Source organism: Mytilus trossulus, chromosome 10, assembly GCF_036588685.1.
Source record: "Mytilus trossulus isolate FHL-02 chromosome 10, PNRI_Mtr1.1.1.hap1, whole genome shotgun sequence".
Taxonomy (NCBI): domain Eukaryota; kingdom Metazoa; phylum Mollusca; class Bivalvia; order Mytilida; family Mytilidae; genus Mytilus; species Mytilus trossulus.
The window spans coordinates 47163290-47182558 of record NC_086382.1 but is presented as its reverse complement, the minus strand read 5'-3'; the positions used below and the strand labels follow the sequence as shown (position 1 = coordinate 47182558).

General features: G+C 31.2%; 2 protein-coding genes across 2 annotated transcripts in view; one reads left to right on the top strand and one right to left on the bottom strand.

Annotated features, from left to right (window-relative positions):
* LOC134687952 (midasin-like) overlaps positions 1–14025 on the top strand; it is a 53334-nt gene extending 39309 nt beyond the window's left edge. The window contains exons 30-49 of the mRNA XM_063548414.1: positions 387–623; positions 2586–2723; positions 3223–3495; positions 4021–4191; positions 4929–5067; positions 5579–5691; positions 5902–6000; positions 6335–6496; positions 6826–6927; positions 7525–7629; positions 8121–8312; positions 8904–9104; positions 9528–9617; positions 9895–10010; positions 10375–10549; positions 10746–10819; positions 11491–11605; positions 12145–12357; positions 12957–13004; positions 13560–14025. Of these exons, the coding sequence (XP_063404484.1) occupies positions 387–623; positions 2586–2723; positions 3223–3495; positions 4021–4191; positions 4929–5067; positions 5579–5691; positions 5902–6000; positions 6335–6496; positions 6826–6927; positions 7525–7629; positions 8121–8312; positions 8904–9104; positions 9528–9617; positions 9895–10010; positions 10375–10549; positions 10746–10819; positions 11491–11605; positions 12145–12357; positions 12957–13004; positions 13560–13697 (2901 nt within the window). The 3' untranslated portion in view covers positions 13698–14025. The remainder of the gene's footprint in view (positions 1–386; positions 624–2585; positions 2724–3222; positions 3496–4020; positions 4192–4928; positions 5068–5578; positions 5692–5901; positions 6001–6334; positions 6497–6825; positions 6928–7524; positions 7630–8120; positions 8313–8903; positions 9105–9527; positions 9618–9894; positions 10011–10374; positions 10550–10745; positions 10820–11490; positions 11606–12144; positions 12358–12956; positions 13005–13559) is intronic.
* Positions 14026–16949: 2924 nt separating this feature from the next.
* On the bottom strand, positions 16950–18197 carry LOC134687950 (uncharacterized). The gene has a single exon (XM_063548413.1). It carries the CDS (start codon positions 18174–18176, stop codon positions 16950–16952), a length of 1227 nt encoding a protein of 408 aa, XP_063404483.1. The 5' UTR covers positions 18177–18197.
* Between the last annotated feature and the right edge of the window lie 1072 nt (positions 18198–19269).

Sequence of the window (19269 nt, the reverse complement as noted above, 5' to 3'; positions counted from 1 at the left end):
ATCACTTATTTCAATGTACTTTTTAATTCTACATTCTAAATTATTGTTATTGTTTCTCTTGAAATTTTTTTTGGTTTAAAGTAACAACGAAAAACGATAAGAAATTGTTGCAAAATTTGATTTCCCCTATCATCATTCCCATTGTTTTTATTTTAGCTCCTTGATGAAGAATTGTATACATCTTAAAAAAAAAAACAAAAAAAAACAGCAACATGTTTTCATTTTAAAAAGTATATATGTATTAGAAATAGATAATTTTAATTTGAATGTTTTTAAACAAATTCATAGATTTATTTTGAATTGCAGATTACAAACCGTATTTAATAAGTTCAATTTGAATGTTCTTAAAACATATTCATGGATGATAAATTACTGTTTAATTACAGATAACCAACAGTATTCAACATCTGATGGATCAGTTAATATCTCATTGGAACAGTTCAGATCCAGAAACATTGCAGTCCAATGTAACATGTGTCAAGCTTATATCACATTGTCTGCCTCTGTTACAACAGTATTGTGAGGTTATAGAATATTACCTACTTCAAGCCCTAGCTGCTAACAGGACAACAGCTAAACTTCTGTCTGTATTGTTAGGGATATTTACAGAGCTAGCTTCAAAGGTGAGTTCTGTGTCCCATCTCTAACGACTAACAGGACAACAGCCAAACTTCTGTCTGTATTGTTAGGGATATTTACAGAGCTAGCTTCAAAGGTGAGTTCTGTGTCCCATCTCTAACCACTAACAGGACAACTGCTAAACTTCTGTCTGTATTGTTAGGGATATTTACAGAGTTGGCTTCAAAGGTGAGTTCTGTGTCCCATCTCTAACCACTAACAGGACAACAGCCAAACTTCTGTCTGTATTGTTAGGGATATTTATAGAGTTGGCTTCAAAGGTGAGTTCTGTGCCCCATCTCTAACCACTAACAGGACAACAGCCAAACTTCTGTCTGTATTGTTAGGGATATTTACAAAGTTGGCTTCAAAGGTGAGTTCTGTGTCCCATCTCTAACTTCTAACAGGACAACAGCCAAACTTCTGTCTGTATTGTTAGGGATATTTATAGAGTTGGCTTCAAAGGTGAGTTCTGTGTCCCATCTCTAACCACTAACAGGACATCAGCCAAACTTCTGTCTGTATTGTTAGGGATATTTACAGAGTTGGCTTCAAAGGTGAGTTCTGTGTCCCATCTCTAACCACTAACTGGACAACAGCCAAACTTCTGTCTGTATTGTTAGGGATATTTACAGAGTTGGCTTCAAAGGTGAGTTCTGTGTCCCATCTCTAACTACTAACAGGACAACAGCCAAACTTCTGTCTGTATTGTTAGGGATATTTATAGAGTTGGCTTCAAAGGTGAGTTCTGTGTCCCATCTCTAACCACTAACAGGACATCAGCCAAACTTCTGTCTGTATTGTTAGGGATATTTACAGAGTTGGCTTCAAAGGTGAGTTCTGTGCCCAATCTCTACCCACTAACTGGACAACAGCCAAACTTCTGTCTGTATTGTTAGGGATATTTACAGAGTTAGCTTCAAAGGTGAGTTCTGTGCCCCATCTCTAACCACTAACAGGACAACAGCCAAACTTCTGTCTGTATTGTTAGGGATATTTACAGAGTTGGCTTCAAAGGTGAGTTCTGTGTCCCATCTCTAACTACTAACAGGACAACAGCCAAACTTCTGTCTGTATTGTTAGGGATATTTACAGAGTTGGCTTCAAAGGTGAGTTCTGTGCCCCATCTCTAACCACTAACAGGACAACAGCCAAACTTCTGTCTGTATTGTTAGGGATATTTACAGAGTTGGCTTCAAAGGTGAGTTCTGTGTCCCATCTCTTACCACTAACAGGACAACAGCCAAACTTCTGTCTGTATTGTAAGGGATATTTACAGAGTTGGCTTCAAAGGTGAGTTCTGTGCCCCATCTCTAACTACTAACAGGACAACAGCCAAACTTCTGTCTGTATTGTTAGGGATATTTACAGAGTTGGCTTCAAAGGTGAGTTCTGTGTCCCATCTCTAACTACTAACAGGACAACAGCTAAACTTCTGTCTGTATTGTTAGGGATATTTACAGAACTAGCTTCAAAGGTGAGTTCTGTGCCCCATCTCTAACCACTAGCAGGACAACTGCTAAACTCCTGTCTGTATTGTTAGGGATATTTACAGAACTAGCTTCAAAGGTGAGTTCTGTGTCCCATCTCTAACCACTAACAGGACAACAGCCAAACTTCTGTCTGTATTGTTAGGGATATTTACAGAGTTGGCTTCAAAGGTATTATTACAGTACAGTCAGGGTTTAGGTCGATTAAAAAGAGAATAAAAAATTGTTCAAAAAAAGTGGTTTTAAGATGTTTAACATGAAAAAGATGGATGGTATGGCTGACTTTACATATATTATGCAAATAATGAGTATCTTGCAATGTGCTGATTCAAAAAAAAGTATATATAGAAGTTGTTTTACATTTCCACAATCAAGTTGGTTAAAAACAAAAAACTAAAAGTATAAAAACAGTTTGAGTATGAAGTTTTTGAAAAGTCATAAGGACAAGCTAAAATCTAATCATTTTATTTTGTGCAGGGTTTCTGTACTCCAGCTGAGTTTTCAGATGAGGTGGCCGGTGAAGGAGCTACAGACTTTGAGGACATTGAAAATGCTGGAATGGGTGAAGGGGAAGGTGTCAAAGATGTCAGTGATCAGATTGAAAATGAGGATCAGGTAAGGGAAAATGTCAACGTTATTTTCTCCCTCTATAAGAGCTGTCAATCAAACAGAATAACTTGATTTCATGCAATTTAAACTATACGCTAACACAATCACTGTTTTAGAATCTAATGGATCCTAGGTAATATTGTATCAAGGTGTACTCAAATACATTGACAGGTTAACATCTTCTTCAAGGATTCATATCTAACCAATGGTGAAACAACATTTTTCATTTTTTATGTATGAATAGTGAAATTGTTCATTATCTTTTAGAATTCTATAACAGTAAATATGAAGATTTGCATTTGGTTTTTCAATCTGCATTTGATTTTTATTGTTGGGTAACACTCATATGATATGTCCTTCTTGTCTCTTTTAAGTGACGGTCCTGGTTCTATCTTGAGAAACAATTTCAATTTTATTTTTTTACAACTTACAGAATGTGCTTAATCAAATCAAAATTTGAAATTTAAAAACATAAATACATAAAAACATATTTTACTACATAAAGCTTGATGAAGCCAGAAAACCAGGCGACAAACCAGAGGAAAAAAGTGACCAGCCAGACATACCTTCTGAGGACAATGCTATAGAAATGTCTGATGATATGGATGGCAAACTTCATGATGTAGACCCCCAGGAGGAGGGAGACGAAGATGAGGAGGGTGAGGAGCAGGAGGAAATAGATAAACAGATGGGAGAGGTGGATGATCAGGGGGAAGATAAATTAGATGAACAGATGTGGGGTAGTGATGAAGAAGAACCTGAAGAACAAGAAAATCAGGTAAAGTCATAAGCTTTAAAAAGGGGGTAGAATGTAATCTATTATGCTTTCCTTACTTTAGAAAAAAAAATAAAGATGTATATTCTAGCTATTGAATTGATATGAATCTGTCTCACAAACCAAAATGTTAAAAAATACTTCATTATTCTTGCTGTTTGGATTCAGTAATATATCATCATCAAATTGACTTTTAAAAGTACACAAGAAAATATTTTTTGCATATCTGTATAATATGCATGTGTATTAGTACATATTTTGAAAATAATGCAACTGAATTGTAGTGGTTTGTAGTTGTCAAGACTTGCAGACAAGTGCTAATGTTTAAAGGTTTTGATAAAGGATCTAATCTATACAATAGATATGTTTTTGTTGCAGATATCATATTTAGTTGATAATAATTTACTATTCCTAGATTAAATGACACAAAAAGATGAATCACTTTCAAGTCCTCTTTAAATAAGTTATAAATGTAGATAATTGCATGAATCATGAATTAGAAAAACATTTACTTTATCTTTTCCATAGAAAGAAGAGGAGGGACCAGGATCTGGCCAGGAAAGTAAGAGTGAACTAGTGGCCAAGGATGATAATGAAGGGGCTGAAGAAGAGGATCAGAATAAGGACTCTTCAAAAGAAAACAAAGACAATCCAGATGAAGAAAATAAACAGCCAAATGAACTTGATCAAATGGACACTGTAAGTTTTTAGGATCATGAATTTTCTAAGTGTTCACCAACCTTATGAATTTATTTATGATTTATTGAAAATTTTAAAATGAAGTGTGCATCATATGATAATGAATTTACAGTAAGAAATTTAGATTAGCAAAAAATGCATAGTATCTTTACTGCAAGTTTTGGGTGATAGGGAGTTAGGAAGAAAAAGTGCCTTCAAAAGGTGTGGTTTGTCATTTGAGTTCGCCCTAACATTTATTAGAGGGTTGCTGCTCACAAGGAAGCTATTGAACCAAGAGTTCCAAATGATGAAATTGAAATCATCCCTTCGTAAATTTTACGGACACCATCACAAGTCGGTTGACCGTAATGAAATAACTGTTTCACAAATGATATCGGATATGTTCCTTACGTCGTAATTACAATCCATCCCTTCCCTTTCATGAATGTGACCTACCGAATTAGACTATTTACCAGATTTGTTATCACATAAGCAACACGACGGTGCCACATGTGGAGCAGGATCTGCTTACCCTTCTGGAGCACCTGAGATCACCCCTAGTTTTTGGTGGGGTTCGTGTTGTTTATTCTTTAGTTTTCTATGTTGTGTCATGTGTACTATTGTTTGTCTCTTTGTCTTTTTCATTTTTAGCCATGGCATTGTCAGTTTGTTTTAGATTTATGAGTTTGACTGTCCCTTTGGTATCTTTCATCCCTCTTTTATTAGAATGCTTAAAATGATTTCTTTTCTTCTCTTAGTCAGAGTATGACGAGGACAAGGTAGATCCTTACCAAAATGAAAAGGAGGCAGAGAAACCTCCTGATGGCATGGACTTGCCAGATGACCTTCAGCTAGATGATGACATTGACAAAGAGGAAGAGGGTCCAGATGGGCAAGGTAACTATCATCACATATTATTTTGTGAAGTTAATTAATGATTATGTATAGTGATAAAGACTTCTGATCCCTACATATATAAGTCTTTGAATCACACTTCATTTTTAAGATCCTTCAATTCCTTATTCAGAGAGTGGTTTCAGTTCAGACTGTAAAGCTAAAATATATTTATGGTTTTAAGAAGATATTTTATTTTGGGTTTATGATTTATTTATATATTCAGTAAAACAGAATGGTATTTTTCACTTCTTCATTTAGGGAGAAATGCCTTCAAAATTGATAGGCATCAAATGTTTTCAGTTAAAGATTCACTTCTATGTTGTTTTCACTCATCACATGTGAAATGCCATAGATAATTTTTGTTATCATAGCTCTTTTAGTTTCATATCTTCATCGATATAATAATGTTTGAGTCACTTCTTCATCCAATGTTTTTCTTTTGTTATTTAGTGAAATTTCACACATTTATAATATAATTTATTATCTCTGGTTAATCTTTAATATTTTATAGAAGAATCACAAAAAGAAGAACCATCAGATGGCATAGAGAATATTCCTGATGAAGAAAATAAAGACAACACAGATGATAAAAATGATGAAGAAATGTCACCAGAGGAGAAAGAGGTAAACAGATACATTCAATATATATAATTATATACCACAACAAAAGAGCGGGAATAGCAACATATATGAAACACTGTCCACATTTAAAACATGTTAATTCAGAATAATTACATACTCTCATTGTTGTTGTTTCTACTTCAATCCAGTGTTTATATTGAGTTTAATTTGTTCAATTTAATAATATTATGTAATTTGACCTTTGTTTATTAGCAGAAAGAGTCTGATGGATTAGAAAAGGAAAACACAGAAGATGGAAAAGAGGAAAGACAAGAAGAGGAAGGAAAAGATGAACCTGGATTTTCAGCACAGGTTTGTTTGACTGCACAAACCAATATAGAATTTTTAGTGTAAATCTAATCAGATCAGATAACTAAAAAAATACAGAAACAAAGACAATATGAAAAAAAAACTAAAATTTTAAGTATTGCCTGTGGAATAATCTTAAGGTGTTCTTTTTGTGGCCTTATTGACATGTAAATACTTTCATGCATAAAATTCTAAAAAACTTGCATATTTTATGATAGAAGTAGTGTGAGCACATATCAATTTTTGATGAATTACCAGTTAAATGCCTCGTTAAATAGAGTTCTACATTTGTTATTACTTTTCTGTTTCTTTCAATTGGATGTACTCTAATTTATAGGAACCAAGTGAAGAAAATCCTGAAGACCAAATCAATGAGGAAGATAAAGAACAACCACAAGGGGCTGAGGTCAAAGGTCAGACAACACATGATTCTCAAAATGTGGAACAAAGTGATACAGCCCATGACCAAGCAGGAGAAAGTGAAAATAATCAGGAAGAAGTAATTAATTTATAGATCATTAAATGTAACTCATTTCAATGGATACTTTATTTTGGGATTTGGCTTTCTAGACAACATCATTGCAATTTAATTTCCCTTTTTTTCGCATTATTTATCTACTTACAAAAGCAATTCTCTCGAGAAAAAGAGTTGGTTAACATTTTATAATGGAGTCAAATATATGTATGTGACAAGCTGGTAATGATATAATGATAATATGTTGTAACATTGCAAGGTTTCATATTACCCTAAGGTTGTCATTTCTCAAAGTTGTTGTAAATTAAGTTCTAGAATGATCTTTTCTAAAGTTTTATAATTGTCTGTTGTAGGCTGAAGGAACAGGAACTGCACAGTCCGAACTAGAAGAAGGTCATCAAGGTCAGAGTTCATCCAAAGTTACACAAGGTTCAAATTCACAGCAGCAGAAACAGGTATATACAATATGACGGAGAGTATTAAGTCAAAATTTTTAGTCCTTCAATATGAAATTCACAATGGGATAGTTTTCAATATCATTGTACATATACGTTTTGGACTATAGTCTGTAGGTGTGTAAAAAGCAATATTTTAATCCATCATTAACCAGTGGGAAAATGTTATATGTTACAACTTTTAGCTTTTTTCTCCTTTTTCCCCATTATTTATATAAATTACTGATAGGTTAAAATGGTTACCAACAATAGAAAAAGAAGCCAATCTGACTGATCAAGTTTTTTGCATATAGCTTAAAGTGTTAACATGTGAGATATTGCCATTCCTTTGGATTTGATACTACCCTATGTCTTCTTACTGTTATAAAAATCTTTGAATTGTAAATAACAGCTGGCCCACTTTTAAAATATCAAATATACTTATCATCTACCTGTAGGTAAAACTTTAAATATACAAATGCTTTGATCAAGTAGAAATGAGTGAAACTTGACATTTTTGCTGTTGACGATTCAATAATATTTGTTGGTAGGGCATGTATATATTTTTGCAGAGAGATTTTTTTATATATATAAATATGAGATTCTTAACAATTTCAGTTGAAGAGAAAGCCTGGTAAATCTGATGTTGATAGAAGTTTAGGTTCTGTGGAAGATAAATATAAGAAACTGAAGACCACTGACACTCCTGCTACTGAAAGTCAGGTATAGTTTTACTTTAGTTTAAGACAATTTCATTTTCTCTGTGACATTGCAATATCATAATATAGACACTCTATGATTGGTTAACATTCATGAAAAAGCAAAATGAAGACCAGCTGTAAAAGAATTGATATAATGTTTAGTTCTGGTATATATTGTGGCATTTTCAGTCTCAATTGTCTCAACATTGTCATCTTATGTTCATTCAACATAAATCTATCTTGTATTCCAATTGACTATCATATACACAACCTAGTATTACAAAATTCAATTTCAATGAGGACAAATAAGAATAATACTGTTATATTGAAGGAAACATTTTCAAGCCTTTGATAGTTTTTCTTGTATCAAATTCCACATTAGTTTGTTATCTTGCATTATATAATGCTGATAGGAAATGATAACTGTGGTTGAACATTGGGGATTACCATTTGTATCAATAAAGAGTGAATAGGTTGTATTTTAATCATAATCCATATATTCATACTTTATAGGAAGATGAGTCAACAAGTAAAGAAGCTGATTTATATGAACATGTCAAAGATGCAACATCTAAATATGATACCCAGACTATTGATACTGCTACGACAGAACAGCAGCTAGAACAACCTCTAGCTAGTCAGGAGGGGGAGGAGTGTGAACAGGATGAGGATGTAGATATGGCAGAGGATGATACTGACCAAAAGGTAAACAAGAAAATATAATTTATACTGTAAAATCAGAAATTATAGCTTGCATTTATTATTGCGATTTTGTCATTTTAAACTACAATGCAATTTTAATTTTTGCAATATTGAGACAAATATTGTTTAATTCAAATAAAAAAAAATAGAATAAAGGGTTTAAATTCTTGCGATTATAACCCATGTCACATTTTTGCAAATAATAAAACAAATCTCAATAATTTCTGAATTTACAGTATATAAAAGTGTAAAAAATAATTAGGAAAAATGAATATTTGGATCATATATCAGCCAAAAAGTTAACAACAGATAAAGTGCTGTAATCTTAAACATTACATAATATTGGAATACTGGTCTTTGCCTTATATATAATCATGACCTTTTAACCTTCTAAGGAAAAGCAAATATAAACAGCACCAATGATCTCATTATCTCATATTTATAAAAAAATATATATATACATAAATATGTGGTTGATTAATGTACATTTTTTTTGTTAATTTTTTTGTTAGATATAAGTTTCAATTAGGAGATTAATGAATAATATAAATTTGTTTACAATCTATTTTATATTACTGTTTATATTTACTGCAGAATGAAGACATTGAGATGCAGCAATCATTGAAATTAAAATCCAGGAAAAAAGAATTGCAGGGAAATGGTGATGTGAAGGACTTAGATGATGTGACCATGGAGAAAGTTAATATCCCTGGTGATGTTATAGACACATTGACAGTTGGTAGGGGCCCTGTGTCTACCATACATACAAAGATGGAATACCTTCACACTGATGTGGTAAGATCCAGGACTGGACTTTTTTGATAGCAAAAGTCTTGGTGGTTAAGTTTATTTTTAGAAGTTTTTTGGAGTGGTTAATTGAAGAGGGAATGTTCCTTAGCAAAAAGGGAATTTTACAAGGATCTCCAATCGATATATATTCTGAGCTCTTCTGCGTGGACATGAGATTATCATAAATGCATGAGAAGTGTCACAAATGTATTGAATGTGCCAAAAATTAATAGGGAGTGCCATAAGATGCACAGCATTGCACATGATGGATGGTTGATCATTTAATAATTAGTTGATACTTATTGGATAGAAATGTAGAGGTTGTGATGCTACCAATAATATATTTGTATTACCATAGAGAAATAACTATGAATGAAATGAATTGATAGTACATACAATGTTATTAACCATTGGTAAATCGTATTTCAGAAGGAGGAAGTTAATGTTGAGAAATTGAGGGAAGAATTAGAAAGTCAGCTGACATCCTGGTCACATACAGATAGTGATAATGATCTCACTGTAAGTAATCAAATCTAACATGTACACTGTTGTATGATCATAATTTGGATACATGCTTAAAGATTTATAGAGATCATCAGTTCCTAAAATTTAATATATTGCAAAAGAAATATTAGTCAATATTGAACTGTACTAAAAAGAAAACATGATTTATATAATACTACGCTCATGATAAAATTTGAATATCACGGCCCAGGCCATACATGTGTAAATTTCCAATAAATTTATGGCTTCCTTGTATTATTTTGTAATTTTAACATTGTACAAAAATTTACAGGAGGAGGCAGCTGCTGAGGCCTGGAACCAATATGAAGTTTTGACCTCTAACCTTTCTCAGGAATTATGTGAACAGTTGAGGTTGATATTAGAACCATCACAGGCCACAAAACTCAAGTACGTTTAGAACTCAATACTCTATCATAACATACAAATCTGTTTATACTGATACCACCACTGGACTCTTGGAATTGTCTGTGCTGCAACAATAGATTGGTCACAGAAGCTTTGAATTTGTTCCAAGATGTCAGATGAAATATTTTGCTACAGATTATTTGTTATTTTTACAGAGGAAAATGAAATTGATTATTGACATTATGGGATAATCTACTTATAAGAAATCATCACATAGTGGTATATAATGATTGGATTAAACAAAAAAGAACAGAAATATTTGCTCTTTGTTTTCAGTCATGTAAAGTTTGATTTTTTCCCCATATGATTTAAATATTAGAAAAACGATATGCTTGTATATTCGCAGGGGTGACTACAGGACAGGAAAAAGATTGAATATGAGGAAAGTAATACCTTATATAGCTAGTCAGTTCAGGAAAGACAAGATCTGGTTGAGACGTACCAAACCAAGCAAGAGACAGTACCAGATTATGTTAGCTATAGATGATTCCTCTAGTATGGTGGACAACCATTCTAAACAGGTGAAGAATGGTCAAAATTTTTCTTCTCAATTTTTGAATTGATTATTGGAGTGAAGATCCCATAGCTATGTGACTCCAATACGGTCAAATTCAACCTGATATTGAACTTTAATGTTTGTTTCAAATGAAATTCATTGACAATAGTTTATGTTCATTAAGCATTTCTTTTATAACATTTTATCTGTTTGTCTTTCAGCTTGCGTTTGAATCTTTAGCCATGATATCCAATGCTTTGACATTATTAGAAGCAGGAGAACTGGGCATTTGTAGGTAAGTTGATAGAGCAATTGTAATTGAAACAAGATGGTAAAAATACCTTAAAAAAATTAAAAAAAAGGATTGTTATAAGAGGTTCCAAAGTTTGATGGAAACAATAATAAATTATATATTAAGTTATAACAAAAATCAGAAATAAATTAAAAACATATAAACTGAAAGTTTAAAGAATTTATGCATCCATGATCTTTTCTTTGTAAGCAATGTTCTTGCATATCATACTAAGACAAATAAAACTTTATAGCAATTGATTGGAAAATTGCTGTTTCAGCCTGCATGCCTACATTGTATTGAAACAAAATTGTTGGAGTTATTGCCATGGCACAAATAAAGTATGTGTGCCAGATCATGATTTTATGTTAAACTGTGCATTGAATGAGACAACATCAATGGAATAATTTTCTCTTAAAATGTTTCGGCAAACATCTTTTTTTTTCAATAATGTGCAAAAAAAGTTCTTTCTGTGAAATGACATCAGTCTCATTCACCTTTCTTTTTAATATCACAATAATCAAATCAAAGAAGTTATGATGTCATAATTGAATTTTGACCGAACAAGCCAACCTCACTTTTGTGAAGATGAGGTTGGATAGGGATTAGAGGACTTATTAATGTTTGTTAATAATTGCTAACATTGATATATATATTTTATTTTGTATTAACAGCTTTGGTGAGAATGTTAGACTGGTTCATGATTTCAATGAGCAGTTTTCTAACCATTCTGGAGCCAAACTATTACAGCATTTTACTTTTGAACAGAAGAAAACAAAAATTGCACAGGTATGTTTAAGAAAGAAATTGAATAGCTGCATAATTCCCTTTTTTACTGTTTATTTTTAGTCTATATTTCATTTGTGATAAGTAATATAGTAATCCATTCTTGCTATAGGTCAAGAGCTTAAGGGGTTTGACCGTATGGGTTTCGCTATTTGTATATGAGAAGTTACCTTTTAAAAAAAATTTGTCATGCCTTTACGTATCTGTCAGACACATACTCCCTGTTGTCTGAACCTGGGAACTACTGGTCGGATATGCTTTGCATAACTATATGTGCATTCTTGTTCTGGACAGTTTAATATGGTTACCAACCCCTTAAAAAAATTGTTTTCAGATGAATTGGGTTAATTTCTTGGGTGTCCTTATATATTTATACACATTTGGCTTTATCAGTTTTTGGTTTATTGCATTCCTGATGAAAAAAAACTTACAAATTTGATTGCACTAGTCATTGAAGATGTGTATTTAAATGCTGCAAAATATTTTACCTTGATTTTGTAAAAATCTGCCAAAAAGTGAACTAATGGAAAATTTAATTTCAGCTTCTGAAGCAGATTACTGTACATATGATGGATGCTAGATCTAGACAGCGTGGCATGATGGGTAATCCAGACACTGCCCAATTACTATTAATAGTATCAGATGGGCGTGGCTTGTTCATGGAAGGAATGGAGACAGTAAAGTCTGCTGTTAGACAAGCAAGAGAATCAAACATATTTCTAGTGTTTGTTGTCATTGACAACCCTCAGGCAAAGGTATTTTACACATTTACTTCCCTTACCAACTCTACTAAACTATTCTTAGGGCATATCAATGAAGTACTACAATCTTTATAAATAGCCAATAGCCCAAAAAGACTAGAAGTATTAGATACATATACATGTAAGAAGTACCTGTATTAGTAGAATTCAAAAGTACTGCTTTTACAGTAATTTCCAACTGCATTTTTGAACTGTGGGAAATTATAATTAAAAAGTAATGAAGCATTGATAGTAAAACATAAGCTTAAGCTTTGTCATGCATTTATACATACTATTGTTATTCTTTGACAAATGGACAGTGTTTTAGACACACATAAACAAAAACATTACTATTCATGTACACATACATTTATTTAACATGGAAACAAACACTTTTTTTAAAATAAATGTATATAGCCATAAGAGTGCCAATGAGACAACTCTCCATCCAAGTCACAATTTGAAAAAGTAAACCATTATAGGTCAAAGAACTGGTCTTCAAGTGAACATATGCTGAATGAATAAATTGACACAATGCGAATCCAAAATCAATAGAATAGATTGTTTGTCTTCGTATCATTATTATTTCACCCTAAGCATTGTATATTTTGTAGGATTCAATTCTAGATATCAGGGTACCAGTATTCAAAGGAGCAAATAGTGTAAGTAAGCCAAATATGATGGATTTTATAATATGATATAAATATTACACTGGATGTATTATATATTTCCATTATGTTGCCTATTTATGGGTCATAAGATTGTCTAAATTTCTGAATCCTAAGAATCCTGAAATATATTGCTAATTGCAAAATTTGTAAATTGCAACAATCTTTTTGTCTGCAGTCATACTTAACTTGTCATTTTAGTAAACAAGAAAGATTTCAATAGTACATTTATTATTTTTTTTTTAATGAAAATGTTTCATATGTTTGGAACAATTACATGTAGATTGAGATAAAGTGAAAATTTAAGACTTGCCATATACGATACTTATTTACATAGTATAAGAAATATATAGCAAGTTAAACATTTAGATTGATAATTGCTTGCTGAAGATTTCAGTGGCATACAATACTTAGAACAATTGAAAACTCAATAAAAAATATGTATAAAAGAAGATTTCTTGTAAAAACAATAAGACTGTTTTTTCTCAACATACATTAACCATAAACCTTAGATTAGATAACTTGACTAAAGCAAACTCTTTTTTTCAGATGCCAGAGATTAAGTCATACATGGATAACTTCCCTTTCCCATTCTACATTATACTGAGAGACATTAATTCTTTACCACAAGTGTTGTGTGATGCTTTAAGACAATGGTTTGAACTTGTGACATCTACAGACAGCTGATAATACAGTGTTGCGAGCAGTGGTTTTAAATAGTTCTCGTGGAAGTTTTATGCCAGAAATTTGCACCAAACTGAATTGTGATGCATTCAGTTACAATAGTGTTTAGTACTTTTAATTTTGAAATAAACAGTAAACTTATGTGATTGTTTAAAGTAATGTATGCAAATATTTTTAATTGAGAAATTTTACTTGCCTGATAACAGAAACAGAGGAAAAGGATTTCCTTGTTAGTGGATAGTTGTTACATTTACAGACTGTTATTGATGAGAACTGTTTTATGGAAAAACTTAATACAATTAAGTTTAGAATTAAAATACCTTACTATCTTTTCTGTTTAATTATTCCTCCTCTCTTATTAGACTATGCCTAACTAGATGTACACCAACTGATATATGTGTGGGATTGTATATTAGTCTTGTCTGGGTTTTTTTTGTAAAATAAGAAGATGTGGTATGATTGCCAATGAGTAATTTTCCATTTGAGACCAAATCAAATGAAGCAGAAGTTCACAATTATAGGTCACTAAACAACCTTCATCAATGAACAAAGCCATAACTACATAGTAATCAATCTAGAAAAGGTCAAACAATGCAAACAAGAAAATAAATGGCCTGAATTATGTACAAAACAATTATCAACAATTAAATCATCTGGTCCAATCAGTCATGTGAGCTATTGCCATTTCAAAAATCTCATATGAAACCATTGTATGAATCTCAACCAGACATGGTCTGAATTTTCCTTAGAGTTTCTTGAAAACCATGGTAAATAGCTATAGAGAAAAGATATGACAAAAATATTGAGGTAATCAGGATCGGTTTACTATCTACTTTCCCAAAAAAATACATTACAACCATGCATTATTAGTACAGCGGATATAGGCACTAACCAAGCAGGGTGGGATTGATTTTTGCCTGAAACAGTATGAAAATCTTAGTTTTGTTTTATCTATATATAGTGTTCATTTCTCAATATCTGAAATTCCTCCTCCCAAATAATTTTCGCATCATTTTTTTCCTATTTATATGACAACATTTTGAATGATTTTTTGGGGTAATAATTGACTGAAACGCAATCAAAACCTAAAGTACTAACTTGATATCTAAATCATTCAAGGTGTATCACTACATTTGAGATACACAAAATATAGTGCACCAATTATAACATTATAAACATCATATCCATGAATATTTCTAGAAATTTATACTAGAAGTATATAATCAGATATTCAAACTACAAAATCATATTGTACTTGTCTAGAAAATTACATAGGTTTTGAAATGTACAGGAATCTAATATCTGTTGTAAAAATATCAACCATTATGCCATCTTTAGGTTCACATTTTGTGATTCTCTTTGCTACAACCCTTTGTTGACGTCATATTTGGTGGCTCAAGCTTATTTCTTCAGTAAGTTTTTATTATTAACCTTTTGATGTTACAAACACTTATTTACATATTTGTTATTCCAGAGACTTGGTTGACAAAAATTTAAAGGTCTTTGGTTAATACTGAATGATTAACTTTTCTCTGTGAAAAAGTCCACATCCTTGACATCCTCACTATACAATGCACAAAACATGTTTTTTCGAATGTTGTACACAAAATAGCGTTTTGGAATGAATTTATGATTTTTTAGGATATTTCAAAAACAATTGAGGGACAAGGTATATTTGTAAAAAAAAAAACATTATGGACAAAAACTTAATGGGATATTGAGTCAGGACTAAAAGTCCATTTCTTTTACAGCTTTTACATAAATGCTAGCAAGACAAATCTTTGTTTGGCTTGCTTGCTTTGTTTGTACCATTGTTTGCTCAAGCATGTCAATTAAGATAGGCGGGTCTTCAGCTTGTATACATCATACTTAAATTTTATTGGCCGTTATGTTTGAGGTTAAGGACACTAAATTTTAAAACATCACAGGATGACAAATATAAAGCGCAATCGTAGAAATGGAAGCCAAAAAATTGTATTTTTTTTCTCGAAGATATGCATTTTCATCATCCAACTTAAAAGGCTGTTGTCAAGTACTTTTAGTAAAACAAAATAGCTATTCGAACACACTTACTCTGATTTTCTGATTCATTACATAGGTATTTCATTTGACCCATATATTTCATCTTTTAGTACTGTGATTTGTTTATGTTATAAAGTCAACCTGTAGCTTTGCTATATAAAAATGATAGAATCTGAAGCGAGATGATGTATCAAATACTGCTTGTAAGTTTTCAAGACAAAATATTCATCTCAAACACACCCTACCATAAGAAGGTGCACTCGATTTTTCTAATAAAAGGGATAAATTAAGTAGGGGAGAAGAACAACTTAATTCATCCCTTTTATTTATTATGTCCATTGTTATTGAATATTGCGTACTTTGGATTAATTTTTGTTGGTAAACCTTCAAACTGATTATTCTTTGTTTATAGAGAAGGCGATACATGCTTTCTGTATGGTTTACTATAGTAACAAAAATTTTTAAAGTTAATAGATAAAAATAAAATAACAATTTTCTTCTCATATACAAAGTGTTTTATTTAAGAATTGAATGCTTCTTTTTGTAAATTTATTGCGGTGTAAAAGCGTTGACCGAAGTACATTTTGTATGAAGCGTTGAAGTGCTTAATACTAAAAATGTGCGCACGGTCAACGCTTTTACAACCCTATAAAGTTACAAAAAGAAGCATTCAATACTTATAATTACATTTTTTAGCTAGGATCATGTAAACCCGATTTTTATCAAGTTTTTATTTAATTCACCTGTGCACTTTATTGTGGGACCACGTGTCATCATGAATGATAAGTTTTATTGTGTAATGCAATTGCTTACGGAATAACAGGTGATGTGCAGTTAGCCAATCAGAATAACGTATTATAATGAAACATACATCTAATGGTTTTTTTTAATTTTTATTATTTATAACTTCCAATTTACAACATAATATACACAAATATAATAGCAATATAATATATAAATCTATAGATATTATCTAATCAATACAACTGTCTATTAGGAAGCAATTTTTTTTTTTTTTTTTTTTTAAATACAAATATAAGATAAAGAGTAAAGCAGTTTGAACACCGGAGAGAGAGAGAGAGAAAGAGAAAGAGAGTGAGAGTGAGAGAGAAGAGTGTGATGAGTTTTCAATATAATTCATCTAGAAATTGAATTCTATTTTAGTATAGTAAATACAGCATTTTCATTTATAACATGTATAATATTGAATGTAAAGTATATACATTTTTGTATTTAACTAAGTAATGTATCAAAAACATTCCATTCTCTGAGAAAGTGATGTTCACATTTGTTTTTCATAGCAATATTTTTGTCCATTGCATACACATATTTCATCTTTTCTTTTACTGAGTTTAATGTAAGATTTTTTTTAAAACATCTAGAATTATAAATATATTGCTTTATGGTAAGAAAAATAGTATTTTCTGCATTGCCTTTTGATATTTTTGCAGAGTTACCAAACAAAAAAACTTCTTGTGTAAAAAGTACACTAATTCCATTGGTCAGAAACCAATTTTCAATCTGTTCTAATAATAATTGTGTATGTTCACATTCCCAAAATAAATGTTCTAATGTTTCAATTTCTCTATTACAAAAAGTACAATTTGGATTATCATAAATCTTAATTTTATGAAGAAATTTGTTTGTAGCTAAGATTCGATGATTGAATCTATACTGTAGCCACTGTAACTTAGTATTATTTGTGACAACAAATGGCAGTTTATAAATTTTTTTCCAATGATTTTGATCAAAACCAAAAATTTCAGTCCATTTTAACTGACTAGTGGGAACACTTCCATTTTTATTTAAAACAATATACATATCTTTAGATCCTTTTGAACTTTTAACTAGCCTTTTAATAGCAGATGGAATTAAAGGTAGTTCTAATTTGTGATTTTTTCCCACAAATGATTTTGATGCTTGATGTATAGCAGATATAATACTATTATATCTCATGAAATTCACATTTATCTGATACATTTCTTCTATTTTTTGATGAGAGAAAAAGGTCCCATCTTCATTTACAATATCATTTATAAATCTTATACCATTTTCAAACCAATCTTTATAAAAAATAGGTTTATTTGCTACCTTTATATTATTGTTAAGCCAGATTGGACTAGCAAGAAAGCATTCCCAACTGTCATATTCTTCTTTTTCTCTAAGAAGTTGCCATGCTTTCAGAACATCTTGCCAAAATTTATTTTTGATATGTTGTTGTAATTTTTGGATATAAACACTTCCACAACCATAAAATTTTTCAAGTTCTACATGAACATTTGACAAAAAAACATTCTGCCATTTGTTGTCTGTTTTAAATAATCTCCTTATCCATGTACACTTCAGTGCTAGAATAAATGCACTAAGATTTATCATTTTGAGTCCACCATCTTCAATATCATTTTGTAAAACATCTCTTTTAATTCTATCAATTGGTGAACTCCATATAAAATTGTACATAAGTTGAATAATATTTTTTAAAATATCATCACTTGGATTTGGTAAGGATATACACAAATGATTTAAAATAGGCAATATCAATGTCTTTACTACAGTAATTCTACCAATAACAGTAAGATTTCGTTTTGACCATTGTCTTATTACACATTTAATTTGTACAATTTTTTCATCATAATTAATTTTTACAATTCTATCAAGATTAACATCAAAGCTTATACCTAATACCTTAAAACATGTTTCTCCCCATGTAAGGTTTCTATTTTGGCATAATACCTCATTACTATACTTTTTATTTCCAATCCAAATAACTTGTGTTTTAGAAAAATTAATGTTTAAACCAGATATATTTCCAAACCAATCTAATTCATTTAATGCTTCATTCAAAGATTCTTCTTTACCATCTAAAATAAGAGATGTGTCATCAGCAAATTGTGAAAGTTTGTGCTCAACTTGCGTAATTGTAATACCATTTATTTTATCATTATTTCTTATTTTTAGTGCTAATATCTCAGCACAGAGAATAAAAATATAAGGCGACAAGGGATCACCTTGTCTACAGCCTCGTTCTATAGAAAAAAATTCTGATAGATGTCCTCCCTGGTTAACAGCTGATTTGATATTGTTATAAAAAACTTTAACCCAATTAATTATTGATTCTCCAAAATTGAACAACTTCAAGACACTAGTTAAAAATTCCCAAGAAATCGAATCGAATCGAATCGAAACATACATCTAATGTAATTATTGTAAAAAAACAAACATTTGCATAAGTTTTCAATTTATCTATTACATAGTTAAGCAGAACAATTAGATATCAAATCGAAGACATGGTTATCTATCAAGTTAAATGAAGAAAATGCATAACCTCCGATTTTTTTTAAATTACCACGGACGGAGAACACATCAATCTATAAGTTCAGTTGTTTCCGTGTCTGCCCTTCCATAATGTGACTCATGAAAAAAAAATTGGTAACAATTGTATCAAAAACGAGAAAATCGAGTGCACCTTTTTATGTTAGGGTGTGTTTGAAATGAATATTTTGTCTTGAAAACGTACAAAGCAAAAGCATTTGATACATCATCTCGCTTCAGA

What these genes read in the sequence shown, in the direction of transcription:
- LOC134687950 (XM_063548413.1), bottom strand. Translation starts at nt 18,176, where the DNA reads ATGTACAATTTTATATGGAGTTCACCAATTGATAGAATTAAAAGAGAT.